This window comes from Perna viridis, chromosome 5 (assembly GCF_037379345.1).
Source record: "Perna viridis isolate PV_CMFRI_1.1 ecotype Kerala chromosome 5, ASM3737934v1, whole genome shotgun sequence".
Taxonomy (NCBI): Eukaryota; Metazoa; Mollusca; class Bivalvia; order Mytilida; family Mytilidae; genus Perna; species Perna viridis.
In genome coordinates this window covers 33,167,485-33,179,173 of record NC_142449.1, presented here as the reverse complement: position 1 = coordinate 33,179,173, position 11,689 = coordinate 33,167,485, and the positions used below count along the sequence as shown (strand labels likewise).

The following is an 11,689-nucleotide window of genomic DNA, read 5'->3' as shown; positions in this document are numbered from 1 at the left end:
TATTATTATTACTATGTACTTTAATAAAGTTCCAACCACTAAATGAGGGTGAACATTTCATTTTTTTTTAAATGAAGAATAGGAATAGTGGAATAGTGGAGATTACAATGAGTTCAGCAGGGTTCCATAGGAAACTCACTCAAATTCTAGTCAGTCCTGAATACAATTTTTCAATATACTTACTGTATGGCTATATAAATTTTTCCTAAAATCAGCCAGCCCTGCCAAAAAATAGCCAGTCTCAGGCTTGCAGGCAGGCTACTATTTCTACCACTGAGCTCAGGAGGATGAGAAGCTGATGTTTATCATTTGAAATATAATCTATTTTATTTGATTCCCTACATTGCGTACGTAGATCATCTCTGTTTCATATGTTCATGGAAAAGGCCATGTTTTTAGATTTTGACATATTTTAATCATCCAACTCCTGACACTTCAGTATTTTTTCCCCGACATTTGAGAATAATCATCTAATTAATAATATTTGTATTATCATAAATAAAACTTAAACTATAATTAATCTTTAGAAAATTAAATTTAATATCTTGTAAGACAAAGAATGAGCAACAAAAGGGTCTTAACAATCTAATTTAAATCAGACCTATTAATTGTTCCATTCAGTCACTGCATGTAGGATCTAACAATACTGCACTCTACTTTCTGTTCAGATGACCTTTTCAAAAACCTCACATTTTTCCCTTTGAATTCATGAAAGAAGAATTCTGATTGACTGATCAGAAGGTTTATCTGAATGGAAAGTAGAATTGAGTATTGTTAGATCTACATGCAATGACTGAATGGAACAATTGATTTTTCCCTTTGAAAAAGTAATCAAGGGAACCAAGATTCTAGTGGAAATCAAAAGAATGTAATCCACAAACAAAGACCAGACATGGAAAAGAGACATACACAACAAAGAATATAAAATAACCAAAGTAATGCATTAAAAGTAACAAAAGTAAATGAGTAACTTGGACTCCACTAAAAACTGGGAGCATGGACCAGGTGCACCGGTCCATGAATAATGCTTTCAAAATCCTGAAAAATTAAATATGATTGACTGATCAGAAAAGTCACCAGTACAAAAAGGTAAGATCCTACTTGCAGTTACTGAATGGAACAATAGATAAGTCTAATTTTAATTAGATTTGAATTTAAGGAGGTAGACCTAGGGTAAGGGACAAAATTCTTACAAATCATTGGAACGTTTGTATTCAGCATTTTACATCAATCTCATTTAAGCATCGAAGTAACTTGGACTGATTTCATTCTGTTTCAAACGAAAGCTTGATGGTGAAATTGAATGTGATACAAACGTCTCACCGATTTCAAGAGTTATGTCCCTTACCATAGGTCTACCTCCTTCAATAGGAAATATGTGGAATGAAACCTCTTTAAACCAAGTCCCATTTTGGACTTAAAAATTGATTTGGTTTAGACAGGACTTTGGTTTATCAAGGTTCAAAATACATTGAAATTGATATAAATGGACTTTAAAAGTGTCTGGTTTTGAAAGGTTTTTGGAATATTCAGTTTTCAATTTGTACAGGTTTCACTGTATTAAAAATGTGTGTTGGGGTTGGGAAGGGAAATGGAGAGTGTTGCATGTATATACAAAATGTACAGAGTAAATAGGAAAATTACAGCCATTAACTGATGTGTTGTAGACTGCACAAAACCAACCAAACATTTATTTTTAATAGTGATTTCAAAATGTACAATAATTTATCAAACTAGTTAAGTCTATTGTGTTGGTTTTTCTTCTGTCTCCGGAGTTGGCTGAGCTCCCTCTTCAAGTGCTCTGAACTTAGGAAATGTTTCCCAGGGAGTACTTGATTCGAATTTTCTGAATTCTTGTGCAAGTTCTAAAGGTTCTACAACAACCCTCTTGACTTCATCATCATATCGTACCTATATAAAAAACATACAAAAAACTACATGTATTATGCAAGTACTGTGAATGATTTTCGCAATAAGGGGAGATGACCATTTGATCCTGAGGAGGGTGGGGCTGTTTTTAGAAATGAATATTCTGGCCTACGCCTCCTTTAAAGTCTAAATACTTCATATATTGAATTGGAAATAAATAACCTTGTCCTGATGTAGTTGAAAATAAAATGTTTTGACTCCTGAAAATAAAAAAAAATAATATTCTGACCACACATTTGCCAGGCCCCCTCAGAATCAAATAGTCATCCCCTAAAATCTGATATAAAAAATTTACAAGTACAGTGGATTCCTGTTAATCACATAGCCTATTCTATTATTTGTCAGAAAAAAAATGCTATTAACAAAAATTATCATTTCAAGGGAAAATATGTAATATTTTCAGTGTTTAATTGGGAAATTTTCTTTTACCATTTCTAATTAGACTCCTGCTATAGTGTCTAGTAAAAAGAAAAAGAAAATATTGTTGTAAAAACAAAGTTCTTTAGAAAACTGAGGTATTTCACTTATGATGTATTGTTGTTTCACCTATTTAATTACATCCCTTAAAAAGCCTTTTGTAAAATCTGTAGATTTAGTACAAATTATTGCAGAAAATTTTAAAACAAAGTCACAGGAGTAATTTTGCTGTGCTGCTTTCTATTCTAATGCTACATATATTGGGCATTTTTCACCTCTACATATCCACTGAGAGGAAAATCTTTTCTGAATGGATGTCCTTCAAATCCATAGTCAGTTAGTATTCTTCTTAGATCTGGATGATTAGAGAAAAACACACCAAACATATCCCAGATCTGAAAGAGTAATCAAGGGAACCAAGGTTATAGCGGTAATCAAAAGAATGTAATCCAGGGACAAAGACCAGACATGGAAAACAGACATACACAACAAAGAACATAAAGTAACTAAAATCATACATACAAAGTAACAAAAGTAAATGAGCAACTCGGACTCCACTAAAAACTGGGAGCATGGACCAGGTGCACCGGTAGGGTAAGCGTCCTCTGCTTTTCTAGAAACACCCGCCGAGTTGCTCATAAAAAGTCAAGTCCGGGGTAGACAAATGAGGAAAGGAAAACTATGAAACAATAGAAATAGACAATAACAATGCACTAACTTGAAATACAACTAATATACAGATGAGGCTTAGAACCACGAGAAAATTTGAGACTTTGCTCTGATAGCTTAAATCAAGTCAGTGCATTGTTATTGGCTTTATACTGCAACAAAACTTTTAATGAATAATGAGCAAGTCCAGGAGCATCTTGCCTAATAGTACTCTGATGGAAAAAAAAGCACCCTTAAATAGAACCAAAAGAATAACTTTTCATCTAAATAATCAGACATCAAAACATGTTACCCAAATATCAATTCCCGACTTATGGAATAATCATATGGAAGGGTTGCAGTCATAATTAATGTTATTCTTATCATGTATATAGATTTATTGATCTTTCCAGCAAGTGCGATTTGGAGAACCCTCAGAACTTTCTATTCAAACATAACTTTTTCTACGAGAAAATTTTAGGTTTCCACAACAAAACTCTAAATGAAGACTAACTTTCACACACTTGAAGTTTGCTTTCCAAACTTAACAAATCCTTTAAAAAATTCAAGCTTTCTATTTGCCAAACGGAATAGTGGGACATAATAATCAAATTTCCCAAACCAAAATTGCAACAGCCTCGGGTAACCGGATATGCAATCCTAGATTGTGTTGAAAAAAAAACAATTCAATTCAAAAATCAGACATACCTGCTGTAAAGAAAGATAACTCTTGACAATGGGAGACAACTTGGATATACCAAACCAAGAGAAAAGTTGGCAATAATCTGTATTTCCTTACCTCTCTTTCATACCAGTTTGCTCCAGCAAATACAGAACATAAAGAATCAATGGGAGTTAACTCATCTGTATAAGTCTTCATTTTTATGCGGGAGTTATATCTTAATGACATGAACATGTAGACAATCTGAAAATACAAAGACAATAACATGTGTAAAACACTGAGTATATAAAGATAAATCTTTTCATTAATTGATTATGGTTTTACATCTTACGGTAGTTTATCCAATAAAATTTGAAATTGGCTGCTATGATACGCTACACTGTCTGTTAGAGAGTGTAACGTATCATAACAGCTAACCAATGTTCACTCTATGTCTAAAATGCTGCATGCTTGGAAGAGATTTGATTACCAATTTTGAAGTCTTTGGCGGGACTCAGCGAAAAGCACTGAACACATGACCTTTAACAAGACAAGCATACTTTCAAGAGACCATTCAGTTGGTATAACAAAATAAATACAGCTCTTACATCTTACATGTATACATTAACTAGTATGAATATGTAGCCAATGTAAAAAAAAATAAATTGACAGAATACCATGAATACTAGTTGAAAATTTTTTGGGTAGTTTCTGTGCTACCTATTAAAACATCTCTCACTTTTTAAAAACAACTTGAATATAATTGTGACTTTTTGGATGCATAAACAGAGTATGAAAAAACACTTAATACCTCAAATCTATTTTCACGGGATGGTATATCTACCCCTGCAATGTCAATTATGTTCAGGTATTGTGCATTATGATGATCTTTCAAGAATGAAGCCACAGGAATCACTCCTTCTGGGTGAATAAGCAATTCTAACTCTTCATGGTTAGTAACTTGGACTCGCTGGATGTATTTTGGTAAGCAATCAGCAACATACTGTCCAAAGTCCTTCAACTGTTGCCTGTATGGTAAATTAGGCTTTCTGACTGTGGCTACAAATTACAAAATATGGTAGTGAGAAAAAAAAAGCAGTATGATGGCAAAGTAAACAACTAAAAACCAATGATAAAATTTACTCCTACAGCTCAAGAGGTTAGAATTTCATTCCTCAAAACTCCAAAGGCACCAAGTAGGAAAATAGATTACCAAATAACCTCTAGCATTACTGGAGTACATTCAAATCATAATGGTATATTTCATCTTCTTTGTTTAATTCACTCAAAATATGAGCATGACATAGTTCATACCACTACACTTACGAGCAGTTGAAGTTGTAGAATCTGTGGACTGGAATCTTTGAGTAACACTAACAACAGGAGCTTTCTTTTGCACTGAAATGTATTGAAATCAATGTAAAAACATATACTACAATCCTTGAACTGATCCACGTAACATTTTGCACATCAATGACTGCTGACTGACTGCTGAGGGTCGATAAAGGATGACAGGTGACCGATCCGATTGCAGTTTTGTTATGTAAAATGATGCATGATCTGTTAAAAACAAAGCAAATAAAAAATGAAAGTATACATGTATATTGATGTTTAAATCTATTGCATCATGTAAATATGTGAAAATTGACAATGAAAACAATGTAAACCATAAAAATATATTGACCACTCTGTAGTCATGTGATGCAATTACCAGTTTAATTGATCGGTTCGACTGATCGATGATAGATCAGAAACTGATCAGTGATCGATGAAATCACAATTTTTTTTGCACATTTTGGTTAAGTTACTGTATCTAAACGTAATTGAAATATTGATTCAAGTTGCAAATCTTACAGTTTTTCATTTCACAAAAATGAAGACAGACCTGAAAAAATGATAATGTCATTTGAGGAATAAATGTATCTACTTCAAACTTTAAGGAAAGGTTAATAGTACAGTAAGTGCATTGTACATATGTACAAAAAAATGTACATTCAACCTTCGCTATTTTTGATTTTATCTCTGTATCATTCCTTGATGTATCATTTAAGCTACATGTACATTGTACATGTAATAAATTTACAAAAAGAGAACTGTTTGCAAACAACTACCCTCAAATTAGACCAAGAAAAAAAATGTCTGTTTAAGGTTACACAATGTACATTGGATGAAAACATAAGGTAGGTTAGTTAGTGACATCATTTTTATTTTTCAATTATTTTCTTGAGACACTTGTGGTAGGATTATATATCAGTGTTCTAGGATTTTTTCAAAATATTGGGTTTCCATGGGAAAACTCTAAATGGAGATTAACTATCCCACACTTGAAATTTGCTTCCTAAACTTAATAAAGCCTTCAAAAAATTCAACCTTTCTACTTGCATAAGGGAAAGTGGGGCATAATTATCAACTTTCCTACACCAAAATTGCACTTGCCCTACATGTATAGGTAGATGACAGAAAAGTTGAATCCCAGAACAATGATTATTTACTTAAGCTTGTTTGGTAACTTGCTCAGCTAAAAAATGATGATTTAGTGGTATTTCATAAAAAAAAATACAATAAAATGTGCTAAGGTTGGTATTGTAGGGTAACCTTAAACTGGCAGATTCTTTCCTTGGCCTTACATGTGTATTTTTCCCAGTAAGCCATTATTGGGGAATGGTGACGTCAGTGAGATTACTTGGACCATCTACTGTAAACATATTAAATTTTTGCAGTGTACTAATTTTTGCTATTTTTGCGATGGACAAAAAAACACAAAAAATAGTTCCTGTGGATTGGATTTTTTAACACTATATATATATGTACAATGTATTACATTATTCATTTTTTTCAAAAACTGATACCTGCTATTGTGTTCATTTGACAGAACCTGTGAAAATAAACAACCACGAAAATTAATACGTTAACAGCATAGCCCTAATCATTTGACTCCAGAAGAGTGTACCAAAGCTAAAACATGAACATGTAGGGAATTATCTTTCTCCAGCATCCAGACACATCAAATTCTAGGAGGTATAGAACAAAAAATCCTCAAAGAATTTTCTTTTATGAACATCAAGGTATTTGGACTCTTGGAGATATACATTATAGTAGGATGTGTATTGAAGTGACAATTTGTACTTTGTACATGCCTTCGGTTAACTTAAGTAAAACCTAGAAAGCTATTTCAAAATCCATTGCAGTCATCTTTTCATTATCATTTATAAACACTCTTTTGAACAGATAAACAAGCCACTCTGAAAATTATTCCTTCAATTAGAATATACATGTATAGACAATCTTCTGAATTTGGAAATAATTCATTTATTCAATTAGACTTTTCCCCACCTCCAGTAAAGAGTTGTAATTAGTTTAGGGTAATAAAATTGTCACTTTCGCCATTGAACCAATGTTGGCCTTACAGCTCTTATGTTTTGTACTTCCAAAGATTTCAGGTGACCAAATGAGACTAGATTATTTTCATCAATCTGATAAGTCTTTCGTCAATGACGAAAATGACGAGCGCTAGAAAAATCACAGGCATTGACAAGATTTTAGACAGTAGTTTTGTTTTGAGAGTAAGTTTACTTTTCAACTAGTTTTTGTCAGTAGGGTTGTATAATTCTGGAACAATTCTGGATTTCCCAATTTGGAATATTGTCCATTATTAATGATTGAAAAATAAAGTTTTTCATCTCAACATACAGGCTCAGTAGTTCTAAATGGCTATAGGTCAATTTAAAATCCATCCATTAACTTTCAAATTAAAGTGTGACATTACACAGAAAATGAGAATTGAGGCATCAACAGAGGAACTTTTTGTACGAAAAAATAAAATCATGATGATCAAGCAGTTTAACTATAATTTTAAATTTGTATTCAAGTAGCGCACAACTACTTTATCCTTTTAAGTACATGTACATGTACCAATAACCTAAATTTAAGAATTTCAAATATGCAGTAAATTTATTCATTTGTATTTTAAGACCGGAAAGAGGCTAAACCACTACTGTCTTCAAAAGTGTACATGGTTCATTTTGGAGAACTTTTATAAAAAAAAAAAAAAAAAAAGACATTTTTAAGTTGTATGTTCACGTTAGTTTTGAAAATGAAAACTAATGTCTCTTGACCACACAAGAAAGTCTAAAAAATATACAAACGTCAAGAATGCATTTGGGTGCAAATCGTCTCGCGTCTTGGGAAGCACAGAACGGTAACCCCATAAATATTACCAGCATTTAACAGTACAAAGTTTATTTTGTATGCAGAGTTACTTACATCCCGTTTGGTACACCCTGGTGAGTGTAGCAGGTCGAAAAAGGCGACAGAATCTGCTCGCCATTGTGACCTTGCAATGGGGATTCTAGAGACAGGGAAACGGAATAAACTGTTATGTAAATTATGAAGACATTTCGACCCATATTATTATCGTCCTTGCGATGAATGGAGATAAGCTATTGAACTTAAAAAAAAATATTAAAATTAACATTATGATATTTTCAGGGGCGTCGCTCAAGGCCCCCAGTGATTCATTGCATAATACCTCTATTTCATCTTTAAAATGTGTGTTTTTATTCTTGTTACTTTTTCCAAAAGTACGCAACTGCGTATTTGCGTATAGGCAGCTACGCCCCTGATTTTTATTGAAGATAAGGTATGAGCAACAATCATTTAGGTACGCTGCCCCAGTCCTCTGGAACTCAGTCTGCCTGAGGATTTCAGACAGTGCCAAAACTTTAACCAATTCAAATAATTTCGTTTGATTTGATTTGCATTTTTTGCCTTAAGTTCGGTAGCTACTTTACTAAAGTTGTTAATCACTTACTAGCATTTCTATTTAGCCTTCCTGTGCTATGCCATTTGTATGTAACCCCGCTTAATGTGTCTTCGCCATTTTTATAACTGTCTGTCCGTGTTTCATTGTATTTACTGTTATGTTATACGATGGTTTACTGGAACCACGGGACTGGAACAAAATGAACGCAAGTAAGCCTAGTCTCTCATTGAACGACTCGGTTTGGTAGGCCTAATTATCTTTATCTCTTCCATATATTGCAAGCATGAAATTAAAGACACCACAGACAGACTTTGATGTTCCTATTATTAACTTCGGAGTTCTATTTGCTTCTGTTTGGCAATGTTCCAACTGCCTGGGCGGATTATCATAGCTTATTCATTTTGCAAGACATGTTGTCACTAAGCCGATTTTCTTTGAAATTAAGGCTAAATGGCTAGCACAGAAACTAAGGTACATGCATATGTTGTCCAAAAGACAGAAGCCGATCGCCGTCACCATGGGCTAGTTCATCGTCCTGCCTATATGTTTTAGAATAACTAATGAAATACATTTGTCGTACGTATATTTTCTTTCTCTTTGTGTGACAATAGCTTCATCGGGTTCAAAGGTGGTTGTCTAGTAGGAAACAGAACTTGCTCACCCTTTCCGGGGCACCTGAGACCATCGTGTTTTTGTTTTTTGTTTTTTGTTTTTGTTTTTGTTTTTGTTTTTGTTTTTTGTTTTGTTTTGTTTTGTTTTGTTTTGTTTTTGGGGGGGAGGTGCGGTTTTATGCTGCTTGACTCTGTACACTGAATGTTTTTCTTTTTTTTCTTCTACCAAACAAAGCAACAAGATCTGATGAGATATGTGCGATTAACTATCGAAATAACAGAACTAAGACTAAATAAAAATATTTGAAAACGAACAATAATAACTTTAAACACCGGACTTCCTCACAAACATACGATTATCGTGTATTTTGAACATACGATTATCATGTATTTTGAAGCCAAAATTAACATATGGGAATCATATGATAACTATATGACTATCATATGTGGCATATTTTACTGTGTACATTGATTGAAAAATAAACATTAACAATAACATATTTTCGCGTAATATATAAAAAAAACTGAACTACATACAGCAAACGTCACCAAACAAAAAATTTGTAAAACGAATCTAAGATCAAATAATAATCAGTGAATGAAAACGAATATATTGTACGTGTAAGACCAAATCAAAGCTATATCATGTATGTTTGGAATCACACATCTATCAGCTAGTTTTCTTTGATAAAAAGTTGTTTGATGAATAACCTCGAAAAAAAATTACAACTTTCTGTGACTAATGATCAACCGCACCATGCAATCTAGAATAGCTTTGAAGAACTCAGTCTGATGTTTATAATGTATTATAAATTATAAAATTGCTTTTATAAAGAAATAAAAAGAGAGCAATACTATTATTAGTAATCCTCTTGAAATAAATTAACACTAAACGTCATTTTCTTGTGAGTGAGTTTTGTATTTGTGACATATTCCCATGTCCTTTCTTTTTCTAAAGACATATTTAAAATATTTGTGTCGGTGCCTCATTCAGTATTATTTTTGTTGGGTTCTCTCCTGTTGAAAGTTTTCATGGGGAGGAAACACAAAAAAAATGTTCCTGCCATGGTTGATGTGCTGTGTATTTAATATATCATTTCCCCATATCCTTTCTTTCTCATGATAGTTTTTTTTTTCACCGAACCCGTCTATTAATGTTATCACTAGGAAAACTGTGATGGTAAAAATAAAAAAAAGGTTTTTTATAGGCCTAGTTGCGAATATTTTTATAATCAAAAACTTTCAGCAACATACATGTATATTTAATTTAATGGTTAATCAAGATGTGTGTCTTTTACTATAAGAATGACATTTTCGAAACCGTACTGGTGATTTTTTTCTTAAAAAATACGACAATATCGCATTTTAATTGTTGTTTTGAATAAAATTCTAACTTGATAATTCGAATTGTAACTGTTAAGTGTAAACTCATGCGAAAAAAAATCGCCAACCACACTTACGGAACGTCGCTTTTAGCGTTATTGAAAACATGATTTTTATGGCGTTGTGACAATTTGTAAGATTAGTAAAATATGCTGTTGTAAGAGTAATAAAATCAGAAATTAAAAGTCTAGGACTTAATGAAAAGCTGAGAAAAATAACATTCAGAAAACAGTTGTTGGAAAACGGAATGCAGCAATGATATAAAAATAAGACGTGAACTTCGCATAAATTGCTCTAATGGGAAAAAAGAGCATGTTTGACATTTTGTAAGACTCAATAAAAGTTGCCGTATTTCGTAAAACTCTGTTTTTCTTTTAAAATATGTTGAAATTTATGATTTTGAGTAAAATAATATTACTTAAATGTAAAAAGAATGTACCTCTGTCCATATATGATACTCCTTTGCTTTGTTTGAATATATTGCTACACCCATATTCTTTAAGAATAATTTATAATTCAATAGATTACTACAGGTTAATTTGTTTTGTCGCATTTTTAATGGTCGATTACGCCGCTATTTTGAAACAAGTACGAACAGCGTGCGTTAAGTCTCAAAATTTAAAAAAAACGAAGTCAAAGTCGGAAATATGAAAAAAGTTCTATTGACACCCCAATCTTAATACATTTTGTAGTTACTGGTCTTTTGAGAGAAACCATATCGAAACACAATTTGAATCGAAGATTTAGTTTGTGGTGTACACCTTCATTCTTTTTTATTTTAATTACGTCGTCAAAAAGGTGAATTTAAAATTAGGTTTCTTACGGTATAACAGTTTTCACTTTATATTATGTTTCTAAAATTTTCTTTTATTCTACAGCAATTGTATATCCATGAAGTCTAATGATAAAAAACATATTTTGTTCTAATTTAAAGTGAAACATTGATAAATCACATCATCATTAAGACAGTTAAACAAAAAATGGCACAGTCATTGACCAAATCACCAATACAAAAATCAGCTGCAGACCTCATCCTTGAAGGAATCTCATCTGCATCTGATCTGATAAGGCGACAAAAAAAAGACAGAATCTTACTGATTCATATGCATTCACAGAAAAGGGAAATCAAGGGAACCAGGGTTCGATCAGTTATCAAATGAACTTATTCAAGGACGACGACAACGATACACGAGTTCATGATGACAACCATAAAACTTCTGTAGTGATGAATTCAATCTTGTAGCAGCATAACCCTGTTCCAGAAGCCTAATTGTAAGA

General features: G+C 32.6%; 1 protein-coding gene across 1 annotated transcript; it reads right to left on the bottom strand.

Annotated features, from left to right (window-relative positions):
- Positions 1–1,684: 1,684 nt before the first annotated feature.
- LOC148617149 (NADH dehydrogenase [ubiquinone] iron-sulfur protein 3, mitochondrial-like) lies at positions 1,685–8,019 on the bottom strand. Its single transcript, XM_088584498.1, has 6 exons — positions 7,919–8,019; positions 4,982–5,053; positions 4,467–4,714; positions 3,794–3,919; positions 2,622–2,741; positions 1,685–1,911 (listed from the first exon to the last, which is right to left on the bottom strand). Exons 1-6 carry the CDS (start codon positions 7,980–7,982, stop codon positions 1,744–1,746), a joined length of 798 nt encoding a protein of 265 aa, XP_088440624.1. The 5' UTR covers positions 7,983–8,019; the 3' UTR covers positions 1,685–1,743.
- Between the last annotated feature and the right edge of the window lie 3,670 nt (positions 8,020–11,689).